General features: G+C 41.1%; 1 protein-coding gene and 1 long non-coding RNA gene across 3 annotated transcripts in view; one reads left to right on the top strand and one right to left on the bottom strand.

The window, feature by feature from the left end:
- LOC105720097 (uncharacterized) overlaps window positions 1-26,921 on the top strand; it is a 137,228-nt gene that overhangs the window by 11,543 nt on the left and 98,764 nt on the right. The window lies entirely within an intron of this gene.
- On the bottom strand, window positions 9,495-26,033 carry OVCH2 (ovochymase 2). The gene is made up of 15 exons (XM_064365554.1): window positions 25,887-26,033; window positions 24,140-24,249; window positions 23,255-23,346; window positions 21,746-21,918; window positions 21,304-21,399; window positions 20,594-20,745; window positions 19,730-19,919; window positions 18,250-18,273; window positions 16,201-16,291; window positions 15,953-16,077; window positions 15,073-15,213; window positions 14,562-14,692; window positions 11,420-11,513; window positions 10,768-10,899; window positions 9,495-9,553 (listed from the first exon to the last, which is right to left on the bottom strand). Exons 1-15 carry the CDS (start codon window positions 25,984-25,986, stop codon window positions 9,495-9,497), a joined length of 1,710 nt encoding a protein of 569 aa, XP_064221624.1. The 5' UTR covers window positions 25,987-26,033.

Genomic DNA, 26,921 nt, shown 5'->3' with positions numbered 1-26,921 from the left:
AAGCCTACTTGATTGTGGTGGATAAACTTTTTGATGTGCTGTTGGATTTGGTTTGCCAGTATTTTATTGAAGATTTTTGCATCAATGGTCATCATGGATATTGGCCTGTAGTTTTCTTTTTCAGTTGTCTCTTTGCCAGATTTTGGTATCAGGATGATGTTGGTCTCATAGAAAGACTTAGGGAGGATTCCCTCTTTTTGTATTGTTTGGAATAGTTTCAACAGGAATGGTACCAGCTCCTCTTTGTATGTCTGGTAGAATTCAGCTGTGAACCCATCTAGACCTGGACATTTTTTGGTCGGTAGGCTATTAATTGCTGCTCAACTTCAGACGTTGTTATTGGTCTATTCAAGGTTTCAACTTCTTCTTGACTTAGTCTTGGGAGTGTGCAAGTGTCCAGGAATTTATCCATTTCTTCCAGATTTACTGGTTTTTGTGCATAGAGTTGTTTGTAGTGATCTCTGATGGTAGTTTGTATTTCTGAGGAATCAGTGGTGATCTCCCCTTTATCGTTTTTTGTTGTGTCTATTCGATTCTTCTCTCTCTCTTTTTTTATTAGTCTAGCTAGCGGTCTATTTTGTTGATTTTTTCAAAAAAACCAGCTCCTGAATTTATGGATTTTTTGGAGGGTTTTTTGTGTCTCTATCTCCTTCCCTTCTGCTCTGATCTTATTTATTGTCTTCTGCTTGCTTTTGAGTTTTTTTAATCTTGCTCCTCTAGCTCTTTGAATTTTGACAATAGGGTGTCAGTTTTAGATCTTTTCTTGTTTCTCATGTGGGCATTTATTGCTATAAATTTCCCTCTAGACACTGTTTTAAATGTGTCCCATAGGATCTGCTATGTTGTGTCTTCATTCTCATTGGTTTCAAAGAACATTTTTATTTCTACCTTCATTTCATTGTTTATTCGTTCATCATTTAGGAGCAAGTTGTTCAGTTTCCATGTGATTGTGTGGTTTTGAGTGCTTTTCTTAATCCTCAGTTCTAATTTGATTGTGCTGTGGTCTGAGAGACTGTTTGTTATGATTTTCATTCTTTTGCATTTGCTGAGGAGTGATTTACTTCTAATTATGTGGTCAATTTTGGAGTAAGTGCAATATGGTGCTGAGAAGAATGTGTATTCTGTGGATTTGGGGTGGAGTGTCCTGTAAATGTCTATTAGGTCCCCTTGGTTCAAATCTGCATTCAAGTCCTGGATATCCTTCTTGACTCTCTGTCTTGTTGATCTGTCCAATATTGTCAGTGGAGTGTTAAAGTCTCCTACTATTATTGTGCAGGAGTCTAAGTCTCTTTGTAGGTCTTTAAGAACTTGCTTTATGTATCTGGGTGCTACTACATTGGGTGCATAAATATTTAGGATAGTTAGCTCTTCTTGTTGCATTGATCCTTTTACCATTATATAATGCCCTTCTTTGTCTCTTTTGATCTTTGTTGGTTTAAAGTCCATTTTATCAGAGACTAGGATTGCTACCCCTGCCCTTTTTTTTTTCTCTCCATTTGCTTGGTAAATCTTCTTCCATCCTTTTATTTTGAGCCGGTGTGAGTCTTTGCATGTGAGATAGGTCTCCTGAATACAGCACACCAATGGGTCTTGACTTTTTTTTTTTTTTTTTTTTTTTGAGACGGAGTTTTCACTCTTGTTACCCAGGCTGGAGTGCAATGGCGCGATCTCGGCTCACCGCAACCTCCGCCTCCTGGGTTCAAGCAATTCTCCTGTCTCAGCCTCCCGAGTAGCTGGGACTACAGGCATGCGCCACCATGCCCAGCTAATTTTTGTATTTTTTAGTAGAGACGGGGTTTCACCTTGTTGACCAGGATGGTCTCGATCTCTTGACCTCGTGATCCACCCGCCTTGGCCTCCCAAAGTGCTGGGATTACAGGCGTGAGCCACCGCGCCCGGCCCGGGTCTTGACTTTTTATCCAGTTTGCCAGTCTGTGTCTTTTGATTGGGACATTTAGGCCATTTACATTCAATGTTAATATTGTTATGTTTGAATTTGATCCTGCCATTTTGTTACTGGCTGGTTGGTTTGCCCATTAATTGCTGTGACTCCTTCATTGTGTCGTTATTCTTTACCATTTGGTATATTTTTGCAGTGGCTGGTACTGGTTGTTCCTTTCCCTGTTTAGTACTTCCTTCATTAGCTCTTGTAAGGCAGGCCTGGTGGTGATGAAATCTCTGAGCAATTGCTTGTTCATAAAGGATTTTATTTCTCCTTCTCTTATGAAGCTTAGTTTGGCTGGATATAAAATTCTGGGCTGGAAGTTCTTTTCTTTAAGGATGTTGAATATTGGCCCCCACTCCCTTCTAGCTTGCAGGGTTTCTGCCAAGAGATCTGCTGTGAGTCTGATGGTCTTTCCTTTGTTGGTGACTTGACCTTTCTCTCTGGCTGCCCTTAGGACTTTTTCCTTCATTTCAACCCTGGTGAATCTGACAACTATGTGCCTTGGGGTTGCTCTTCTTGAAGAATATCTTTGTGGTGTTCTCTGTATTTCCTGGATTTGAATGTTGGCCTGCCTTGTTAGGTTGGGAAAGTTCTCTTGGATAATATCCTGAAGAGTGTTTTCCAACTTGGATTCATACTCCCCGTCACATTCAGGTACTCCAATCAAGTGTAGATAAGGTTTTTTCACATAATCCCATAGTTCTTGGAGGCTTTGTTCATTTTTTTTCACTCTTTTTTCTCTTAGCTTGCCTTCTCATTTTATTTCATTGATTTGATCTTCTATCTCTGATATCCTTTCTTCTGCTTGGTCAATTTGGCTGCTGAAACTTGTGTATGCCTCATAAAGTTCTCGTGCTGCTTTTTTCAGCTTCATCAAGTCATTTATGTTCTTCTCTAAGCTGGTTATTCTAGTTAGCATTTCATCTAACATTTTTTCGAGGTTCTTAGTTTCTTTGCATTGGGTTAGAACATGGTCTTTTAACTCAGAGAAGTTTGTTATTACCCACCTTCTGAAGTCTGCTTCTGTCAATTCATCAGATTCATTCTCTTTTTTTGTTCCCTTGATGGTGAGGAGTTATGATCTCTGGGAGGAGAAGAGGTGTTATGTTTTTTGATGGTTTCATCTTTTTTGCGCTGGTTTTTTCCCACCTACATGGATTTATCTCCCTTTAATCTTTGAAGTTGGTGATTTCAGGAGGAGTCTCTGAGTGGACTTTTTTTTCTGTTGAGGTTGGAGCTGTGTCTTTTTTGGCCTGTAAAGGGCGTTGCTGGGCTCTCTCGTGTTCAGTCAGGTTGTTGGGTAGGTGGTCCTACCCTGGACTTTGTTTGCAGGTGAGATTGGCCCCACCTTCCCAATAGCATCTCTCCTTCCCTAGCTGGATCTTCCTGGTTGGGGTCAAGCTGATGTATTTGCTGCCAAGCTCTCTAGCAGGGGCTTCAGTTTAAGTTCTGCGGAGGTGTGGCTTGCCAGGCCTTACGGTCTGTTTCTCTGCTTTCAACTCTGCTTCCTTCTGTGGGACCATCCATCCCACTGGCGTTAGTCCAAACTGCCACCCAGGTCCCTGCCACAACTTGCCACACCCAGCGGTAGCAGCTGCTCACATTTGCATCGACTGCCCATGGCACCCCACCATCTGGCAGGGCTATCGTGGACCATGGGTTGCAGGAGGGATGAGGTAAGTACAGGATCTGAAACAGTGCACCGGGGGTGTTAAGTCCCCCGATCCTCTGAGCCAGCTGCTCGTTTCAGGTGGGGATGCGCCCCCCAATCTTGATTTGCCTCCCTGGGTGGCTCTTGCCCTGTGGCTCCTTCCGTGGGCCTATTTTTAGTGCCCTATCAGTCCCACAGAAATGGACCTGACACCTCTTTTGGAATCGTGAAGTCCTCTAGCCCTCTGCATCTCATTCACTGGGAGCTGCTTTCCGGTGCTGGCTTCTCTCGGCCATCTTGGCGCCCCGCTCCGTCCCTAGGATCTTAAGTGTACAAATTAGCCCCAACAAATGAGGTGTATGGTTTATTTATAAGACATAGTTAATTCTTTTGTGTGATGGCCATTCTCAGTTTGAGTCTGAGCAGATTTCAGACATATCCGGTGAGGTATGAACTGATGGGATGGAATCAGCAAAAGTCTATTTGCTTAGAGCTAAGGAGCTTAGTAAGGAGGAACTTAGATTGAGGGAACAGTGATCCAGGCAGAGAGAGTCTGAGGAGACAATGAAATCTTAGCATCTTAAAGGGACAATTCTGAGAACATCATGGTGTCTGTCTCTTGCATTTGTCTCCCTCTCTTGATCCTGCCAGACTCATCTTAAGGAAAACAAGCATGAGGTCCTTAAGTCAAAACTGAAAAAAAAAAAAGTAGTTTCAATAAAGTCTGCTTTAGACACTGGGATGGGACTCAAGAAGTTCTCATGGAGGGTAACACAAAGCAGAGAGCCATTCTTTCTCACTTTACCAAGAAACATGAGAGTCTTGACACCCTGAGTTTCCAGTGACTTGGTGAAGGAGCTGGTAGGAGAATGGGGGTACACAGAGAAGTGGGGTGGCAGGGTGCCCCTGGAGGGCTGAAAGCTGAGCAGGGACATGCTGTACCTGGTAGACACAGAGTGTTGGGGAGAAGAACCACACTGCCTATGGGAGCAGACTTGTACCCAACTACATGAGATACCCCATGAGGGCTACAGGACATTGGAAAGGCATTTTGCAAGGGCTGGGACCCTTCCTGACAGGTGGGGGTAGGAATAAGTGGAACTTGGATGTTATTATTAAGGCAATTCTATTTCTACCCACAGTCTGAGGAGGCCCCAGGAAACTCAGTATACCTTCCACACCTAGGAAAAGTTTTTACCTTGCATGATGAGTTTCTGAAATATTAACAAATATATCCACAAACATATTTTTAGAAAATTTTCTTTAGGTTGTCTTCCAGACTCAATCCCTCTCTCTCCAGGCAGCTTTCGCAGATAATTTAAATTTGGTGTTTCCTTTTGCTCTTGAACAGCTCTCACCATGTGTCCAGCCGTAGCTCCTGCCCTTGCCCATCTTTACGTTGCACTATTCCCCAATTACTGCAGTGTGTATTTATCTTGTGTCTTCAATGAGACTGGGAGGCCCTTGAAGACAAGGGTACTTTTTTACCTTGTCTTGTACCTATCTAGCTCAGCTGGGCATATACAGGTGCTCAGTAATTACTTGTCGATGACTTCTTTACTTTCCAGAACTGTTATTCAGATTATACTCAGTGTGGATGAAGAAGGAAACCCTCAGGTGTCTTGCTGGATTCCAATGTCTTAGGAGGGAAAATTGACCCAAAGGCCAGGTTGTAGTTCAAAAACTAATAATAATTTTCTGACTTGAACTGAATTTGGAACCTACCTGCTAACAGGATTTTTCAGATAGAGCTCAACTGTGGATCCTCTTTGTATAGCTGAATCAGTCTTACACTCAGATTTATCATTTGTATGTTGGAGATACTTATACTGAATATGCCCACCTGAGAGGTAGCATAGCACTCTGCTGAACTCTGGTAGAAGGTTGCTGAAGTATGAAGTCCTGCCCCACCAGTTTACAAATGATCTGGCTGGGGACTATTACTGAACATTTCCAGGTTTTGGCTTCTCCATCTTTAAAATGGGGATGATGATGATGATGATGATGATGATGATTCTTTCCTCTTAGGGTCATATGATGATTATGTGAGTTAATTCATATGCAACATTTAGAATTAAGCCTAGCATATAATGAATTATATGTTAATGTTAGCTATTATTAATCTTACAAAAGTTTTGATTAAAAAATGAGTGTAGAGTACCCATAGCAGTAATTATCAGTTAATGTATGTATTTTTCATTCTCTCGTGATGAACAAGCAAGTACTACATATTTTAAATTATTAAAAACAGGCATTTGTTGTTTAATACACATTTTTAAAATTATTAACAACAGAGAGAAAGAAGGACCCTCTTCACAAATGAATTTGTCTATACTGAGCCCAATCCCAATCTGCAAAGTATCTGCAGGAAGAAAGGAAATCAAAATCCTGAAACTATGAAAGGAGGACCCTTTCCCTTACTTCATAGCAGAGAGTAGAACATTTCCAAAAATTCACAGAAAGTTTTTTTAGAACATACCATTCAATTCTGAAAAGAAGGCTCTTAAAATTTTCTAGAGTGTGTCCCTGAGCATTTTGAAGATTTTAAATAAGTTGTCACAGCAGCTCCACCCAGAGGCTGTTTTATCAAACCACAAAGTGACACTCCCAGACCCGAGTCCTGTGGAGAGCAGAGAGACAGCTGGCTGGAGAGCTCACCCAGCAGGAATCCTCGCCCACATCTGCTGCACACCTTAGAATCCCTGGAGAGAAACACACAATGCTCCTGGCCTGCTTCTGATGCAAAGGTGGGAATTTTAAGCTGCTGTAGCTTGTTGAACTTCTTTCTACCTTAAAGACAAAGAATCTCTGTTGCTAAGGTCAAAAAGGAACAACAACAAAAAAAGAATATATTTTCAGGGTATCTTTGGGCATGTTATTCATACAGATGAAAAGAAAGGTGATTCCACCATGTGGCTTGAAAGGCGTGTGATATTTCTGTGCAAGTTGTCGAAAAATATGATGTTACCCAAAACATTTATAAGAAGTGATGGCTGTGGGAATAATAATAATAATAAAGCCTATGACATAATTTTGAGAAAATTGAACACTAAGTCTGAGAAATAAATTGTTACTGAAATTATGCTACTATATCAGAACTGCCTCTGTGACTCCTGAAACCTGAGAGCTTTAGGCAACAGAGGCCAGAGGCTCAGAACTACACTTTGGGACCTTTCATTTTTTCTTTCTTTTTTTTTTTTTTTTTTTGAGGCGGAATCTTGCTGTCATTGCCCAGGCTGGAGTGCAATGGTGCGATCTCAGCTCACCACAACCTCTGCCTCCCAGGTTCAAGCCATTCTCCTACCTCAGCCTCTGGAGTAGCTGGGATTACAGGCATGAGCCACCACGCCTGGCTGATTTTGTTGTGTTTTTAGTAAAGACAGGGTTTCTCCATGTTGGTCAGACTGGTCGAACTCCCAACCTCAGTTGATCCACCTGCGTCGGCCTCCCAAAGTGCTGGGATTACAGGTGTGAGCCACTGCGCCCAGCCCAAGGACCTTTCTTTATGAAAGTGAAATCTACCTCCAGGGAGCCTCTTTCTCACCTCCTATTCACTCTTCATCTTTAACAATAAGGCCTCTTTTCCCACTGTTATGTTACTAGATTCTGTCCAGCATTTTTCATTATTGACACCTCTCTCTCCTATCTTTGCTTGGGCTGCTATAACAAATATACCATTGACTGAGTAGTTTAAACAACAAATTTATTTCACAGAGTTCTGGAGACTGCCAAGTCCAAGATCAAGGTATTGGCAGATCCAGTGTCTGGTGAGGGCCCCCTTCCTGGTTAGCAGATGTCTGTCTTCTTATTTTATCCTCACATAGGGGAGAGCAGAAAGAGAGGAAGCAAGCTGTCACGCATCTCTTCTTATAAGGGTACTAATCTCATTCATGAGGGCTCCACCCTCAGAACCTAATTATCTCCCCAAGGACTCACTCCAAATATCATCACATTGGAGATTAAGCTTCAACACATGAATTTGGTGGGGGCACAAACATTCAGTCCACGGCAAAAGCTAATCTCTCTCCCCACAGCTCCCATGTTCTGTCCTGGTTCTTCTCCTCCCCTTATGCTTGGCTCCTTTCAGCCTCTTTCTTTGATTCTCCTCTCTTCCCTTTTTCCTCTAAAAATAGCCTTTTTTCGGGTTGCAACTCTCACCTTTATCTGCTCCCTCCCAGACCACCCCATCCCAGGCTTGATTCTTAATTCCTGGACATCTGCAGCTGAATATCCCACAGGTAAATTGACAGGCTCACACTGAATTCATCTTCAACCTCTCCTCCTCAAATGTGCTATTGCTATGATATTCTCTTTTCTGGTCTTTGGAAATTTTGTGTTTGGTTTAGGCGGATAACAATGGCTTTGCTGAATGTACCCTCTGGTGGCCAAGAGAAGGAATCACTGCAGCCACATTTTACAAAAATTTTTCCACCCGGGGCATCTATGCATCATGAGGTCATTGTCAAAGAAGCCAGAACAAAAAGATCCCAACTGCTTTCATCCCTTCTCATGAAAAGGAATTTTTATTCTCCACACTGTCTATTTTTCTGTGTCCTATGTGTCAGAAAATTTATAAAAATAAAAATATAAAAGGCTTGACTTTTCTTCTGATAAAGTATCAAAATGGCAAACTATAAAAGTTTCCCCACCTCATCTGCCTGCTCTGCTCACCACTGTATTTTCCACATGGAACAAGATATCACTCCTATATGCCAGTGGATGTCATGAACAAACAAGGGACAGAGAAAGCCCAGAACTTCTCAATGCTCATTGGCACTAGAACATAGTGGTATACTTACTATTTTTCAGAGGTGGGATCTTGTGAATGAGGCCACAGTTTGGCACAGAAAGTAGTCATTGCCACTTAATCACTCACTTGAGATGGGAACTTTTATTCTGGTGACTGGAAATATTCCAGTGTTGCTTTGAGCAAAAGGGACAATGACTACATCCCATAAAGCTCCATGTGATGGCTTTTTTATTTACGTTTGGTTAAGTGACAATCCACAGTTACTAAATCAAACACTAATCTAATTATTGCTGTAAATAAAATTTGCAGAAGTAATTAAAGTTCCTGATCAGTTGATTCTAGGTAAAGAAGATCATCTTGAATAATCTGGGTGAACCTGACTTGATTAGTTCAAAAGCCCTAAAAGCAGAGATGAGGCTTCCCCAAAAAAGATAAGACATTTCTGCCTGTGAACAACAACTTCAGCCCCTTTTGTGCAATTCCAATGTTTCTATGATTTTCCCCTTCTGACTGCCTGTCCTGTAGATTTACCTCCTTATTCAGCCCCAACAATCGTGTAAGCCAATTCTGTTGTATTAGTTTGCCAGAGCTGCCATGACAAAGTATCACAAACTTGGCGGATTAAAACAACAGAAATTTATTGTCTAATAGTTCTGGAGGCTAGAAGTCCAAGATTGAGGTGTCAGCAGGGTTGGCTTTGTCTGAGGGCTGTGATGAGGAGTCTGCTCCAGGCCTCTCCTCTAGCTTCTTTCTGGTGGTTTACTGGCAGTCACTGGTGCACCTTGGCTTGTAGATAAAGTATCGCCCCAACCACTGCCTTCATCATTACATGATGTTCTCCCTGTGTGTGTATGTCTCTCTGCTTCCAATTTTCTCCTTTTTATAAGGACACTAGTCATATTGGATTAGGACCCAGGCTAATACCCTCATTTTAACTTGATTAACTCTGTATCAATCTTATCTCTAAATAAGGTCACATTCTGAGGGACTGGAGGTTAGGACTCCAGTATATTTTTGAGGAAGATGTAATTAAATCTGTATCACCTGCTTCTCCAGTTGAACCCTGGATGATATACTCTGTGTTTATCACTTGGTCACATTCCCCAAAACAGCTTACCAGGAACATTGGTTTCTCCATTTGTCCCATCTCATGTCTCCAGAAACATTGACTCATCCTCTGATATGGAGATGTTTAATTCTGGATGTAAGGATGCTACAATTACTCAGCTCCCACAAAGATGGCCAGGGTTAGAGATTTATCAGAAAATGATTTACGAAGCTATTGTTAGAATTCTAGGGCACCTCAGCCAGCTAGACTTTATAGATATCTCAAATGAGGAGTGGGCATTTTAACTATAACATGGCTTTGCCATCTGCAGTTGCTTAATACCCAATAAGAATGAACAACTTGGTAAGCAGATAACTGGCTTTGTGGGATTTGGAAAGAAGAATCATAAGTGTGAGAACCTGCAAGGAAGTGGTTAGGTAGTTCAAGTGTCCAGGGTCTGGAATTTGTGAAGATATTTCATGTTTCTGTGTCTCTGTTATGCATTGCACACTTGCTTGTGGCCAAGTGTATCTCACCTGATTTAATCCTCACTACATTCTTATTAGGCATGCATTGTTTTCCCTTAGTAGGATTGAAGAAATATGAGTCTTAGATAACTTTTTCTTAAGATTACACATTTAGTAATGATCGGCCAGGATTCAGACATACATACAGTCACTCATTCTTTGTCAATTCCATATATGTGAATTTACCTACTCACTAAAATTTATTTATAGCCCTAAATGTGATACTCATGTTGTTTTCATCATCATTGATAGGCATATGAAGAGTGACAAAAATGTGAATTGTTAGACACACGTTTCCAGATGAGGTAAAACAAGGCAATGTTTTGCCTTCTTGCTTCAGCCTTCATCCTATCAGCAAGTGTCCTTTTCATGATCTATTTAGTACCACTTTTTTTCTTTTTTCATTTCTGTTCTTTTTATTGGTGACCTCAATGTTTAAAATGGCCCCGAGCATAGTGCTGAAGTGCCACCTAGTGTTCCTAAGTGCCTCAAATAGAAAACACCCCTGTTAGATAGCTTCGTTCAGTCATAGTGCTATTGGCCATGCATTTAATGGTCATGAATTCGTGGTAATGAATCAACAATATATATTAAATAGGGCGTCTTTAAGCAGAAACAAACATAAAACAAGGTTATGTACTGATCAGCCGATGAAAATGTACCTTGCAGGCACCTAACTCTGTACATTTCTCAGAAGCAATGGCTGAGTATTATTCAGTGTCCATGGTGACTTGATAGGACATAATTACTGCAGATAGTGAGAACTGACTGCCTCTGTGGGGCCCTGAAGACTTATCAGAAGGATTAGAGTTACGAACCAAAGAGTTGGTGACTCTATCTTCTTAACTGCTTTAGGAATGTAGGAGACTGTAGCCTGAAAGCTGCTGAAAGTCTCATTCTTATCCGATCGGAAGCTGATGAGCATGATGCTGGAGGGGCTTAGCACAGGGGTGGGGACATCATAGCCACACAGCCGAGCTTGTTGAAAACCAGCCCAGTCAAGACATTGTCAAGCACTCAGCAGATAGCCATGACATTGGAGAGAAGAAAAAAAGAAAATCGTCCTTCAAGTTAATTGTTGTGAAATAAGCTTTTCTGATGAATGCCACAATTCATTTTCAAAAAAAAGGCAGCCCACTCCTTAAATAGGTAATTAACTCTATGATATTTCAGTTTGGTTTTCTCTCCTGAACACTCCCACCCACAATGCTGTTAAGGGAACTCGTTCAAGACTCGGGACTTGTTTCAGTGGAACTTTCCCCTTCTGACTCCTAGTTCCTCGTGGGCCTTTCACATCTCCCATTTCAGTGGTTCTTTGATTCTCCCTCTTTATCTTCCCCTTCTAATGTAGAAGACAAAAGAGTGATGGTGACATCACAGGGAGGGGTGGAGGTGGTGCAGGAAGATAAAGGAAGATTGATCCATATTCTTTTTATTCCCATCTCAAGACTGGGTCCAAATGCAAACCAGAGTGAGCTGAGGCTCACGGGACACAAACCTATTTCCTTCTTCCTTTCTACATCACTGTGCACTGTCACATAGTTGGAAGTGCAGTCTCCACTTTCTTCTATTTCCAGACTCTGAAATGAAAGCTGAGAAGACAAAAAGTTACATCCAGAGTAAACACTCTGAGTGAATTACCTGACTGATTCAGCAGAGAAATTTGGATTGCTCAACTTGTTCTGGAGTAAGACCTTAGATGAGAAAATTAGTGGGCTCTCTAACTTTTTAAAACAGCCATCAAATATGGCCTAAATCAAAGGGCAGGAAACTGTGCAAATATTTTAGCTTCCTAGCAGCTCTAAGAGATTAGAAGAGCTACCCCATGGGGATTTTTTTTCACTGGAAGCAACTAGGCACTCAACCAATTGCATATACACAAAACTGCTTCTCTGGACATCTTAGTGTTATTCACCTGGTTCCTGATGTTTCATCTTGAACCTCTAGTTCTCCTGAATCAAGACTGAAATTGGTTGTGCCCCTTGAGACAATGTCTTTCTACCCAGCAGGACATATCTGGCTCCTCTTCTCACCTACTCTGTCCTGTTGCCACTAAATTTCCATGCCTCACTGCAAAATTCTGATAAGGCACAGATACAAGTTATTCTAATTGCTGATATAAAACAAAGTATCATCTGAGCTACTGAAAGTATTTGCATAGGTGGGCTCAGAGTCAAATGTAGTGAACTTTGGGAACTCATTACAGAGTCAAATGTAGTGAACTTTGGGAACTCATTAATGTGCATGAAAAAGGAAATCCTTGTATGAGTTAGAGATGATTTTGGATACTAAGCTTAAATGTTAACCTTGGCAAAATTCTCGAGTAGATTATTTTGCTATGATGAATAATGACCTAGAAAAGAAAGGTGATCACCTGTAATCAACCTAGGTTCATTAAGAATAAATCATGACAAACCTTTCTCATAGTTTCTATCATCGTGATGCTGATTGGCAGCATAATATTTCATTTATCTCTATCCTTGAGATCTCCATTTTTTTCTATCTTAGAAACTTAGCAGTGAATATCTTTATGCATTTGCTTTTTTTCTTCTCTTATATTATTCCTTGCATGGGCACTTGTTTTGTGTTAAGCAAAGGGAGGAATAATATCTAGACAGAAGGAACAGTGTAAATGACGAACAAAGAAACAATAAAGAGTGATCTTGGAGCAGTTTGGTGAGCACTAGCCAATGGAATTTGAAGTGAAGAGTGGTGGGAGAAAGGGCTGATGAAATAGGAGTTTGAATTTTCACACACAGATGGTGAGGATTCAGTGGGACCCGGACTCCGAGCAAGATGCAGAAAGGATTGTGTGGATGAAACAAAACTGGAGGCAAATAATTATTTATGGTGAAGGTAGGTTTGGGGAGGGGGACATGTATCAGAAATAAGATTCATTCAAACATTTATTAAACCCCTTCTGGGATACTTTCTGGGAAGGGGCCCTTTTGTCTCCAAGTCAAATGGTAAGCACATTGCTATGACTTGTAACACCGATTTTCAAATTACTGTCTTAGATGAGTCCTGCAAAATGATGCTGTCACTGGCAGGGTATGAGAACATCACCTCACTGGTGCACCACACTCAAGATTTAATTATGGAGGAGATATTTTTCAATCGCTTCTGGCTCTGGCATTTTCAGATTTTCAACTAAATTTCCTCTTCTTCCTCCTCCTGGAAACATGCTTACAACCTAAATTTTATCCTCCACCACTAACAACAAATTTTTCTTAATACTGTTGAAATTGTGGCCCCAACTCTGTTTAAGTTTGAGGAACTTTAGAAAGAAATCTATACTAACTGCCTCTGTATCATCTTTTCCTGCTCATTCATAAATCCCATGTGGTCTTCTTTCTGCCATTAATATCTGACTGAATGTGATATTTCAGATACCACCAATCCCAACTCCTCTCAATTGTTCAATTTCCAATCTAATTATTCTGCCTGTTTATGGAGGTGTGGGGTGGGGACTGGACACTTGAGTTCTCAGTTCTCATCTCTTTAAGTTCTAACTTTGTGTGGTATCCAAACAATTGGTTACATCTTTCTGTTTGGTTTGGTTTGTGTTTTAAGTTAAAGGCTGCATTCTCCAGGCTGTCATAAGAACACATCAGTTTGGTTCTCCTCCCACACCTCAGAGCTCTTTCCGTATCTTAACTACATGAGAACACTGGGGCCTCATCATCCCTCACTCCTCTCCCCTTTATTTTCTACTCTCCGTTCTTTCCATCATACACTGTCTTGTTTTCAATTATTATTTTAAGAGGAAGACCTGTAAGAAAATGCCTCGCTCCAATCTCACCCTGACTGCAGTCTTACTTCCACCTCCCTGGTGATATCTCTTTGCAGATTGTTCATTAGTGTTTAATGGACAAACAACAATAAACACTGCTAATCAAACGTGGAATAAACTCCATTTGAAGACGTTCAAAGGCCTCCATACATTGACTTCTGCCTTGCTTTCCACTGCCCGCTCCAGGACACCTAATACCCTCTTAAACCAGCGATTCCCTGAGCCTGTTCTGCACTGGATCCTCTAGGCTTGCTCCGCCCTCTCTGCTTGAAAGATGCTGATTTGGGCCTGATTGTCTTTGACTGTTGTTATCTCTAATTTACAGCGTGATTTGTGAGCAGTTTAATGAATAAGGAAGAAATGCTTGTTTCTGGGAGGGACTCAGAAAGTCACCAGTACAAAGATTTTTTGTGTTTTTTTGTTTGTTTGTTTTTTTGAGACGGAGTTTCACTCTTGTCGCCAAGGCTGGAGTGCAGTGGCATGATCTCGGCTCACTTCAACCTCCATCTCCTGGGTTCAAGAAATTCTCCTGCCTCAGTCTCCTGAGTAGCTGGGATTACAGGCGCACGCCAGGGCACCCGGCTAATTCAATACAAAGATCAAAGCAGCACTTTTTTTTTTTTTTAACAAAAAGGAAAAAGCACAGTGTCATCTAGTGGTAAAAGTGTGTAGTTTCACAGGAAACTGGGCAGACCCATTATTCATCAAGTGTTTATTGACAGCTTTGCGTGTCAGATGCTGGGTTCTAGGTAGTGAATAAATCATATAAAACCTCTGATCTCATGGTGCTTATGTTAGCTAGTTTGTGAATTTGCCATAGCTGAGTAAAGACAGCTAAAGTCAATACCTTAATTAGGTGATGTTTAGGGGCTTGAAAAATCCAGTTACAGTTAGCCATGTCACTGTAGTTTTCAGGATAGTTTAGACTCTGTATGAGGCCTTCTTCAAAAAGGACAGTTAAGTAACTGCAACCTGAATCTGAAACATGAGAAAAAGTCCAAACAGATGGCACTATTTAAGTAAAGAAGAATTCTCACTGTTCTCCCTCCTGTCTCCTGAAAATGATGCCTATCAATTGCAGTTTCAGACATCATCAACAAGAAAAGAGATAGCGCATGATCCTCCAGAACTCTTCAGGCCTTCTGAACTCACTTGGATGGGCGATCGCTACGAGCTAGTGGGGTGAACTTGGGTTGAGGGGGGAGACTGCCCCCTGTTCTCTAGCTAGCCTGTGCCCCTCTCCCATGTGGAGCCAGTTGGGCCTTGGGAGAGGGATCCCTGCCTCTCACCTAATTCCTGTGGGGCCTAGGCTTCTGCAGAAGGTGGGGATAGTATGTGATAAAAGTAAATGGTTTTACCAGGAATGTAGTTTGGCTTAAGGGCTTTATAGGTAAGATTAAATCCAGTTGCATAATCTGTAGCATCAGAGATGAATTTCAGCCTTAGAAAATTAGAGCCAGCAAGAATGGATGAAGGGAGGCTTTCTCCACAAAATTTTCCTGCAGGATGAGAAAAAAGATTCTTTGTCCAGCATTTAGAAAATAGTTCCCATTCAATGATTTAAGAAGAACTGAACTTGCCATGATATTTCAGGATTGTCCAATCTCAGTATTGGCACAATTGACATTTTGAGCCAGAATCTTCTTTGTGTTCTCGCTGTCCTGCATCTTTTGTAGAATGTTTAGTAGCATTCCTGACCTCTACCAGTGACAATCCCTGCACCTGTGACAACTGAAAATGTTTCTCAGTCATTGTCAAATGTGTCCTGAGGGTTAGGGGTACAATATCACCTCCAGCTAAGAACCACAGAAACGCCATTCCATTTCCGTTTCTTATAAGTAACCTGTTTCCTTCTCATGATTGTCTATTTGTATTTTCCTTCTTAGCTTGATGAGGCAGGGAAAGGTCGTTTTCACAGCTAGGAAAGCAGTGACCTGTCTGGAGGTCCTGAGAGGCCCTGGAATATATCTAGAGTTTATTCTTCGTGGGTTCCAGGTCTGGCAAATAGGTCTAGGAAACCTGGTTTGATGAGAAACAGATTTGGCAAATGAATTGCCCTGTGACCTCGCAGCCATCACCCAGGCTCAGATTTGGTTCCTTCTCATTCCCCATTCTGAGTCTCAAAACTGAAGTCAAGCAGTGTGGCATTTACAGATGGCTCAGTGCCAGACATAAGATAACCAGGCCCCATTCAGCCCACTTGACACTGGTTTCCATTTGACAATGGATGGGTCTCACCGATGGGTCTGTCTTCTAAAGAATACATTGACAGGTAATTGTGGTGACAAGATTCAACATCTAGGTGGGCAAAATGGAGCAACATATGCATTTCTTCTGGCACCAGAAGGGTCCAGACACACTGTCTGTAGGCAGATCACGGAGAGGGCGTCATTTCTAGACAGAAAATTACTATCACAGTCCAATTAGTAGGCACAGCCAGACTGGAGGTGGGAGTAAGGAGGAGGAGTGCAAAAGGGGTTACTCACTGCTTGCTCTCATAGTAAAGGTGGAGGCCTTCTGGGAAGTGCAGCTCCCCATCAGCCCTACTGACTATGCCATCCTGCTCACTGCACCAGGCTGGGAGGGAAAGCCAGGAGAGTCAGGATGAGCTATGCAGGCTCACCACAACAACCCCTTCCTCCAGAAGCTGCAAACACCAGAGCCTCCTGGTTCTTCTTGATGTACTCTTTGTTCTTCATGAAATCTTCTCCTGTCTTTGCTTCTATGATGCCTTTTTGGTTCCTTTTAGATACTGCTTGACTTTGAGATTCTATGATTGGTTTTCCTTTCTTAACTCTTCTCTCTCTTTTTTTTTTTTTTTTTTTTTTTTGAGCTAGGGCCTCTGTCACCCAGGCTGGAGTGCAGTGGCATGATCACAGCTCACTACAGCCTCAACCTCCCTGGCTCAGACAATCCTCCTGCTTCAGTCTCTCAAGTAGCTGAGACCACAGGCTAATGCCACCACACTCGGCTAATTTTTTAAAGAGATTATTTGTAGAGTCAGAGTCTCACTTTGTTGCCAAGGCTGGTCTTGAACTCATGGACTCAAGCAGTCCTCCTACCTTGGCCTCCCAAATTGCTGTGATTACAGGCATGAGCCACCTCTGGCCCTTTACTCTTCTTTTGCTGACCTCATACTTTTTCTGTAAGTGCAGGTATTTCCCAGGTTCAAGCATTCGTCCTCATCTGCTCTCTCTCTCTCTGATCCCTTGGACCAGTTTCATTCATTCATATCCTCCATTTCAGATGTCATCTCTACATTTCTGAACTTCAGGCCTGATTTTTATGACAGTTTCCTAGCTATCTCCCTCAGAACTCAATATGTTACAAATAGAATTCCTTGGGTCAGCCAAACTGCACCCATTTCTGATTTTATTATTTTTGTGTGCCCTTTTCTTAGTCTCTTGTGCTCAAAACTTTGGTACTATCTTCTATTCCTCCTTCTTCCTCATAAACTTTCATCTAATTGGCTCCAAATCCTCATTTCTCTTGTTTCTATTCCCTCCTTTTCATTTTGTGGATATTGCCTTGGTTCAAGCCTTCATTTCTTGTCTCTCAAACTAATGCAGAATTTCATAGGTTCATGCATGAGTCTCCTCTCAACCCAATTTTTATGCTATTAAAGTATAGCTCAAATCTACTTATCTAATTAATCAGCTTTCTATTACTCAATAATATCCAAACTTTTTTTGGCTGGTATTTAAAGTTTCCATAGTTTGATCTCGTTATGTTTTATTATTCCACCTCACAAAGCATCATCCCATGTCCTATACTTTTGCTGCTTTAGCTGACTTAGACCCTACATTTTTTTGGTCTCCATCCTTAATATCCTTCCTTAAGCTGGAATATTTTTCTTTACCCATATTTCATTTCCACCTGACAAAATCCTACTCCTCCTTCAAGGCACAGCTTCATAGATGTCTGTACATCAGAGCTCCCCTGTGAATTTGTTTTCAGCTAGAAGCAGCCTCTCACTCCTCTGAGCTCTCAGGATACTATTTTTCCATATTGCTCTTTGTAGATCTTTCCACAGGTTCAAAGAACCACTGAAGATTTGAGCTAAAATGTCTTAGAGACCATCTGGCCCACACTATATTCTTTATAGATGAGGAAAGGGCTCGCCCAAAATTACAGAATGAATTCACTGCAGGATCACAGTGTAACACAGGGGATGGGACCCTATATAAGTAGGGACACTTTCAGGACAAGGTGTGTAGCTTACTGACCACATCTGCACTGCCTTGCCCTCCTTCCTTGAGTCTCTGATTCAAAGCTAGTGTTTGGCAAATGTTGGCTGAATTGAGACAGAGCTCTGGATTGCTAAGAAATGAAATGGGGCGGCAGGCAACTGAGGCTTCTGTTGGGCATGGGCTTGCCTGGACTGGCCAGGAGTGGCTATAGGCACTCCAGGTGGTAGTTTTAGACCTACTGAGCATGGAGAGCTCTTGTAGAGGATGCCTTTCGATTCTAAAGAAACTTGAAATGCTAGATGTTCATTTGTGCTCCTGGTGGAGCAGCCTACAAGGAATACCCACCTCTGGAACTCTTTCTCCAATTCCCTGGGAAAGAAAAAGAAAGATGCAATTGAAAGCCTGTGGTATCCTGAACAATACTTCAAGAAGTTAGCATCTCCTTGGCACCAAAAAGATTTTTAAGTCAATATGCAACTAATAAAAATCTAATCTGTGGAAAGAAGGGAAGGGATAAATTGATAAAGTGGGAAAGGGGCTCTGGTGTTTTAAAATGATTAATTCTCTTTATTGAGTGGGCTAAAAAGAAACAGTAATTAACTTAAAGGTTTCACAGAGCAAGGGGTCTTTTTATATAAGAACAGAGGCTAAAGATGGAAATAATTTGTTCATAACTACAAAAGAGTTGCTGGGTTAGATACCTGAAACTTGAACTGAGGGCTCAGATACCTGCCACTGCACCATACATTTGAAAACAAACTGAAATTCCTACTAAACTTAATTTAAATTAACTTCTTTAGAAAAGGATAAAAGTCTTTTTGGGAATGGAAGCCACCAGAAAAGAAAACAATTAGGTCAGATTTGGAGGTAGCAAAGAAGCTGTAATTAGCTCACTAGTCAGTCTATTATGAGTCAGTCCCTCAATATCTGTCAGGGGTTGGTTTCAGAACCCTTGCAGACACCAAAAATCTGAGGATGCTCAAATCCTTATATTAAATGGCATAGTATTTGCATATAACCTAGGCATGTCTTGCCCTATGCAGTACTGTAAATTCTCTAGAGTACTTTCGATACCTAAGACAATGTAAATGCTATGTAAATAGTTGTTATACTGTATTTTTAATCTTTTTTATATTTATTATTGTATTGTTATTTTTATTGTTTTTATTTTTCTCCAAATATTTTTGATCCACAGTTGGTTGAATCTGCTGATGTGGAACCGGCAGATGTGGAGGGCTGACTGCATATAGATCCTAACTTTTTCAGACTTACTATACCTGGATCCATGCCAGGGATTCTCAATGTTGATACTATTAACCTTTTGGGTGGGATCATTCTTTGTTGTGGGAGACTGTCCCATACTTTGTAGGATGTTTAGCAGCATCCAAGGCCCCTACCTACTGGACACCAGAGTCACTCCTCACACCTGCCAGTTGTGACAATTAAAAATGTCTCCTGATACTGTCCCTGGGGGCAAGATTGCCCCTGGCTGAGAATTACTGATCTGTTACAGTTTGCTGAATTTTGTTGAGAAGTAAGTGGTGAAAGCATATCATCAACTGAGATAGTTTCAATTAAAGGCCAGTTTGAGAAGGTCTAGGATGGATGAATTCATTTTTCATTGAATATTTGCATGCTGCTCCACATACCATATTTTACTCTTGTTTTATTTAGACTTGGTAAATCTCACAATCCTTGTGTACTACACTGAGAACAGAGGTAGATCCTGTCTGTTCAGGTGTTCTGATTTGCCAAGACTCTGCTGATGCTCTCTCTGGCCCTAGTGGAATAGCAGCTTCTTAACCTTGTATGATGGCTTAGTTACCAGTTTGGATGTGTTCGCAGATCCAGGGAAGCACTTTACTAAGGTCTGTGAAGATCCCAGGGGATCCTTGATCATTTTTCCTCACATTGTTTCTCCAGCCTCGACCACAGCCCAAACCCCAGGAAGTCACACCAGCCAGAGTCCAGGCCCCTTTCTTATTCCGGCACATGAGTGAACCTCCTGAATCTCCCTGCAGAGGGAAAAAGTCTCTGTTAGCATCACTGTCAGTGTCGGTGCCCCAAAGGGCTCCGTTTCTCCCCACAAGGATGCTGGAGGAGGAACAATGACATCTCCTCACTTCTAATAATTTAGACTCAGAGACCTGGGTCTCTGAGCACAATTCCCATATGGTTCTCAACTATCACTGGAACCCAACAATCCCACCTCCCTTTTCCTCATCCACAGCTTTCTTCAAAGTAGCAGACTTTCTTCTTTCTCTTATCTCACACTGCAGACCCAGAGAAGTCTTGGCCAGCAATGAAACTGACCTCAGGTCTTGGTTAGCAGGAAGAATGGAGGCAAAGTGTAAAGTTCCCAACATCCACAAACTGGAAACTTCTAAATAGGAAAGAGTCAGCCATCCTTCAGGAATAGGAGAACCCTGAGTTTATTCTTGGCATTATCTCTCTATTATTTGGTCTTTTGGAAAAAGCAGAAGACCTCTTTTAAATCACACTTCCTGCTAAAAACAGATTGTTTCCACTGTCCCTTTATTTTGACATAACCTCCCTTGGTACTACTAACCCTTCTTTCCAGATTCCTGCCTTACCTGAATCAGTCTTCCTGCAGCCCCTCACCTGAACCTGATAACAAAACTAAGGGAAGCCTTACCTAGGGCCTGACAGCCCCACTGCTCCCACTCACCTGACACGCATCTCTCCCTCCATCAGGAAAGCCTGTGCAGAGAAAGGTCTTCCCACTGATGGGCCTCTTTAGTGTTAACAGAGCTTCCAAACACTCCTCCTGGGCCAAAATAGGCAGGTTCACTTCCTGCAAGACTTGTGAGAGGACACCATCTGAAAAACATAGAGACAGAAGCCCCAGCAGGAACTCTTTCACCCTTTTTGAGTTAGAGATGCATCATTCGTTTTTGTGTCTTTTGGAAAGACTTGCATTTCTTTTTTTTTTTTTTTTTTTTTTTTTGAGACGGAGTTTCGCTCTTGATACCCAGGCTGGAGCGCAATGGCGCGATCTCGGCTCACCGCAATCTCCGCCTCCTGGGTTCAGGCAATTCTCCTGCCTCAGCCTCCTGAGTAGCTGGGATTACAGGCACGCGCCACCGTGCCCAGCTAATTTTTTGTATTAGTAGAGACGGGGTTTCACCATGTTGACCAGGATGGTCTCGATCTCTTGACCTCGTGATCCACCCGCCTCGGCCTCCCAAAGTGCTGGGATTACAGGCTTGAGCCACCGCGCCCGGCCAAAGACTTGCATTTCTAAGTACAACATGACATTTTCTATCTTTAAAAATGTATGCGCAATCGTTTTAAATAATGGATTAAAAATTCCATTTTCTGATTGCCCACCAGAAAGTTCTGACCTCTGATTAAGAGGAGTGGCACACAAGTTCTTACCTTCAGTCAAGCGGCCCCAGCCTGCAGTTGTACAAATAAAACCAGCCTCAAATTGTTCCCGTGGCTCTGGAAGACATATGGGCCCCACAAAATGGCCTGAAGAAAAGAGCAAGATAAGGCTTATCTTATTCATGGAGGAGAGGACACTATAAGCCACTCACCTGTTGGCATCCAGGTAGTCCCCTAAAGACCTCATAAGAGTTGTGATAGCTCTGCCTGGCACTTCCGGGGGGTCACTTGTGAGATAAAGAAAACCCTCTCCTGACTCCATGTAATGCTACCTCCAGAACCACAAGCAAAAAGAGTTTCAGGCAGGACTCTTGAGCCCAAATCCCTGTCTCAAAGTGCATGACCCAGAACGTATACTGCAGGAAATGTGCTGTGGCACAGAGGTTATAGAGAATATAGGGTAGACAATTCAGTACAATCCTCAAATATTTACCAAATTGGAAGGCTCCAGCCATCTTCAAAAGGGCAATATCATAGTCCATTGGTTTATTGATGGAGAAATGTGGATGTATGATGACAGTTTCAATAGTAAGAGTTTGCTCTCCCGGCTCTGTCTGGCTTAAGTCATGTTCTCCAGCAGTAACATTCAAAGTTGACACAATGTTTCTATGGAAAGCACAGTAAAATCAATGAATTTCATTGTGCCTCTGGGTACAGTTGCAATGATTGACAAACTGGCTTCTTTTAAATGATATGGATAATTAATATGGGGTGTGAGGCTGCTAAGCAGAGAAAGTGAGAATAATTCCAACACTATTAGAAAAAAATCCAGTAGAGGACTAGTGAAGAGTGAGTTCATTTATAGCCAAGGGTACAATGAATTTAATACTTTGCAATGTAATTTGAAAATATCTAGAGATGTACATACATTGTAGTTCAGGAGTCTACAACTATAGGGGACTTTATTCAGCTACCCTGAGAGGTTGACCTGACCTAATATCAGTGAGATCCTTTAGGAATGATTTGTGATTCCCAGTAAGTATACTACTTCAGTGTTAGAGATCCTATGCTTAGTGTGTATTATAAAGTACAGACTGCATTATAACTAACTATAATGTTACCTGAAAGGAACTTGGTGGTATGCATTGAGATACATAAAGACTTCAGCTTACCATCCTTTGAGACTCTGCATTCCCAAAAGTGATGCTTTTATACAAAATTGAAAAAGGCATGTTTTTTCTGGGTAAAGTTCCCTGACTCTTGGCCGAATTAGGTACCTAACTTAACACATAATGTCTATCTTACCTACCTCTTGCCACATTGCTGTGAGATGATCAGTTGACTCTTCTTTTAGACTATCAACTCTCTGGGAGCAGAAATCATGTCTTAGTCATTTTGGTATCTTTGGTACTCACTGTTATCTAGCACAAAGTAAACATCCAGAAAATGTTTGCAGACTTGAAAGAGTGACTATGCAGGAACATGATCTTGATTACAGCCTAGTACATACCCAGAACACTGCCAATAATAGAATATAGGGATCACACAAGAAAGTGAGTAAAGGGAAGTTGTTGGGTTGAGGCCTAGAGAGGCAAGATCAATGGGAAGACAGGGAGCCTACTTTCTCTTTTACTGGTCTCCCTTTGTTTTCTTTTATCCATTTCTTCAGATGCGTAATGAAGAAGATATGTTTTCACTGAGATTTAAGAAAACTTTCACAAATCTTGCTTTGTATGCTTTTATATCTGACTTGTATGCTGTTGTTAACTTCCAGTTGTTTTAAGTAAAAGGGAATTTTACCTCTGAAAAGAATATATGTTATCTACCAAGTGCCATCTGACAATGTCACCAAGCCGCATTTGTGTCATGCAATTAGAATTTCCTCTATTAAAACAATACTCACACATCACATAGGTGCATGTTTTAATAGAGTTACTGCTGAAGATTCCAAGGGCAAGGAAAGGATGGTCTAATCTTCACCCATAGGCTAGGCCTTTCCTACCTTTTTGCAACGCAGTGAGCAGCTGTGATCACCCACTGTGGCGAGACGATGCTTCCTCCACAGATATGCTTCTGCCTTTGTTTCAGAGACACCTAAATTGCAAATACCTTTGAGAGCAAGTTCATGCCCTGGGATCCCTCTAAACATGGCGATGAAGCCTATTCTCAAAACCAGACTTAGATATCTCACTCATAAATATCGGGAATCATAGAGTGTGAAAGGATAAAGCCCACACACTACCGCTTAGAAAGAAGAGTGGTGCTAGCAACTGTATAGATGAGAGGTAGTTAATTTGAGATGATTGGCTGTAAAAATGTCAACAGAGGTAGCAGTTAGAAGTGTTGGTATGTATTTAGTTATTTTTATAACACTGTTGACTGAGACCTGTTGCTCTAACAATATGAACAGTGTCTGTGAATGAAGATAAAGGAGTATAAGATACAGTAGAGTCCAGCTGAAGAGGTTTGGGACAAAGGCAAGATGAGGGCTGGGGACCCTTTCAACACATGCTCCAATTTCTCTAAGCCTCTTAGGGAAATGATTTGGATCTACCATTTTTATCATACTCTTAACTAACTATTTGACTCCTATAGCTTCTTCAAGCCTATTCTATTTGACTCCTATAGCTTCTTCAAGCCTATTCTTTATTCTACCTCTCCAATATACTTTCTAATTTTTGCTTATCCTATTTGATTTTAAAATGACTTACTATGTACAAGTAAATAATTTTTTCTTATGACATTCATCACATGCCATTATGACTATTCTGTGTCTTTCAACCCAGCTAGGCTGTAGGCTCCTCAAAGATATAAACTTAACCTTAGAAATATCTATACCCATAATATCTAGCACAGTTCCTAATGCATAGGAGTCCTTGAGACTCACCTGCCACGGATAGGAACCCTTCTCCACTTGGCTTCCTCCAAGAATGCGACTGAAAATGTTAAAGTAATTCCAAGGCTCTACTTTAACCAGACTCTGCCCACAATTGGGAGCTGAGAAAAAAATGAGACAAACATTAAATGATTAGATCTCTTCTAGGATTGAGGGCATATCTTCTCTATTTCATCCGTGAAACAGAGTCTGAGACCATAGTCTATGGTGCCTAGCGCACATTCAGATATCAATAAATCTTTATTGGGTTTAATTCTCCTGAAGGATGGAAAGTGACAGATTGTTAAAGGAGGGTAGAGTGAAGTATTCTGATTCACAAGTCACTGCTCAGTTAGAGGGTTGCCAGGTAATAGAAGAAAAAAATCCTTCCTTTTTATGTAAAAGACTTTATCCCTGAAAAAGTTGTTTTCCTTTCTTTGCCCTCAATGGGTTTTCTGACTCCTCAGCCAAGAGATAGGCTAGATTAAAGATGTTTACCACCACCTGGTATCTCAGGGATGGCACATCTTCTGTCCCTCCTGGAGGTCATCCTTTTCCATATTTCAAAGGAGGATTAGAACTAGGCTTGCCTCATAATCACCATGCTTCATTGCTTACCTAGATTTTGTAATTCTTGTTCCTCAGCTTGGAGATCACCTCAACCAGGAAGTCTTCCTTGATTTCCTCAAACTGGGTTTGCCTCTCTCCTGTGTTGTGTAGCACTCTTTCTTTGCCCCTTTTATAGTTCTTGCCATGAAGAATTGTGATATTGAATTATTTGCCTTCATCATTGAACTATGAACTACTCGAGGGAAAAAACTTGTCTTATTCACCTCTGTATTTCTAAGGTTTAGCACAATTCTTGGCATAAGTAAGCACTTGAAATGCTGGATGGATGAACAAATTATTTTTCTTGAGAACATATCTTTAAGAGCATAGCTATTTAGATCAACATGTTAAAATATTCAAAGCTCTTTCATACAGCTTCTTATTTAATCCTACTCTATGCCTATAAATGAAGCACTGTTATCCCCACATTGCAGATGAGAAAACTAAGAATCAAAGAGATGAAGATGCACAGCTGAATAATGGCAGAGAATGGATATAACAATAAGTGTTTTAATTCTGAACCTAGTGCCAGGATGATACTGGATTAAAAGTTTATTTTCTAACTGTTTTAGTTGAATGAGTCATAAATACTTTAAGTACAAAATTTACCATTTCCCAAATTCACTGAAGCAAAGTCAGAAAACATGTTGTTTCTCAGGGTTGGCACAAGTCTAACCATGGAGAAGTCTGCCAAGAACTGTTTTCAGCTTAAGTGAATTGAAGGGGAAAAAAAGATCATTTACAATATACTACAGTGAACATGCTTCATATTTCTCAGCAAGATGATTTTGCAAAAGATTAAAAATGCTTCCAAATCCATGCCGATTTCCAGACTTTGCTCTATGAATAAAGCTGGGATTATGTAATGGGTCCAAGTGAGTGAACAACCTCAGTTCACTTAGTGAAACTAAGTGAAGAAAACAGGGATTGTTCACTTAATTGGAAACATTAGTTGCATTCTATAAATGTTTTGCCCCATGTCCTATGCTGATTGCAGGAGACAAATCCAAAATAATTGTTTAAAAACAATTAGATCTCCAAAATATAATTGCTTCTCCTATTTTCCCAAAGGAACGTGGAGTGGAGTTGTGATGTCCATTGCCAGCAAAGGTTCAGACAAAAGTAATTACAGAGTTCATTTGAAACTTACCTTTGGGGAGTGAAAGAGTTGCAGATTTACCTTGTTGAAAACAGATTATTCCTAGTAGTAAAATCAGCTTGTTTCTGCTTATAAGCATTTTGAGACTCATAGTTTTTCTCCAAAGTTTTTGAGAGACTAAAGTGAACAAAAATAGGAAGGCTTGAGAGACCAGCAGTAAGCCAATTTAAGACAAGTTTATTCATTAACCAAGACTTGGTGTATTCAACCATGTCCAGCTGATGTTTCTGAATGTAGTGTTTTGCAAATCTCTTTTGCAAGACGTGGAGAAACAACCACAGAAGCAAAGTCTTGATCAAGCAGTATTACATATCCCATTGCATCTACATCAATTAGTTGATTCCTCCAGAGTGTACCTGGCTAGCGAAGTGGTTAGCATGTAAGGTCTGCATTTGCAAACATTACTTGCTCCTTTGTAGAGTTTACCACTTTCTATAAGAGGATTGACTATCAATGTTGTCCTGGTTTGCAAGGGTACACTTCCCTACTTTTTTGCAAACGACCCTTCCAAATGTATATAATTTTTGGGTGTAGAGATGGAGTTTCACCATGTTGCCCAGGCTAATCTCGAACTCCTGGGCTCAAGTGATCTGCCTACCTCAGCGTCCCAAAGTGCTGTGATTACAGGTGTGAACCACCACACCCGGCCAACATTATAAAATATTTTTATTTATCTTATTTTGCAAAGGTAACTGTGTGGTTATTATAGCCATATGTTGGTGAAGGAAAGAAGTGGAAAGATATTTAGGTGTTACACTCAGGAAGCCCTGCTATTAGAAAGTCATCTAGGATACTGTCCATTGGTGGGGTATTTGTACCTCTGCATTCTCCTATCATTTTTCATATTTATAGAAGGGAAACACTAAATCTCCTTTACTTTTATGCCTGGTAGATGTCTAGTAGAGAAAAGTGGCTATGATTACCTGTACATCTTCCTCTTTCCTCAGTGAGTTTTTGGCACATGGTCAGTGTGTGAGAAATATTTATAGGATGGTTAATGCTGTTTGTGACCACATAGAAATATAA

The sequence above is a fragment of the Aotus nancymaae genome, unplaced genomic scaffold (genome assembly GCF_030222135.1).
Source record: "Aotus nancymaae isolate 86718 unplaced genomic scaffold, 86718_ANA_hifiasm-v0.15.2.pri h1tg000059l, whole genome shotgun sequence".
Classification (NCBI taxonomy): domain Eukaryota; kingdom Metazoa; phylum Chordata; class Mammalia; order Primates; family Aotidae; genus Aotus; species Aotus nancymaae.
Note: the sequence above shows the minus strand (reverse complement) of the source record. Positions and strands in the feature narration are given on the sequence as shown.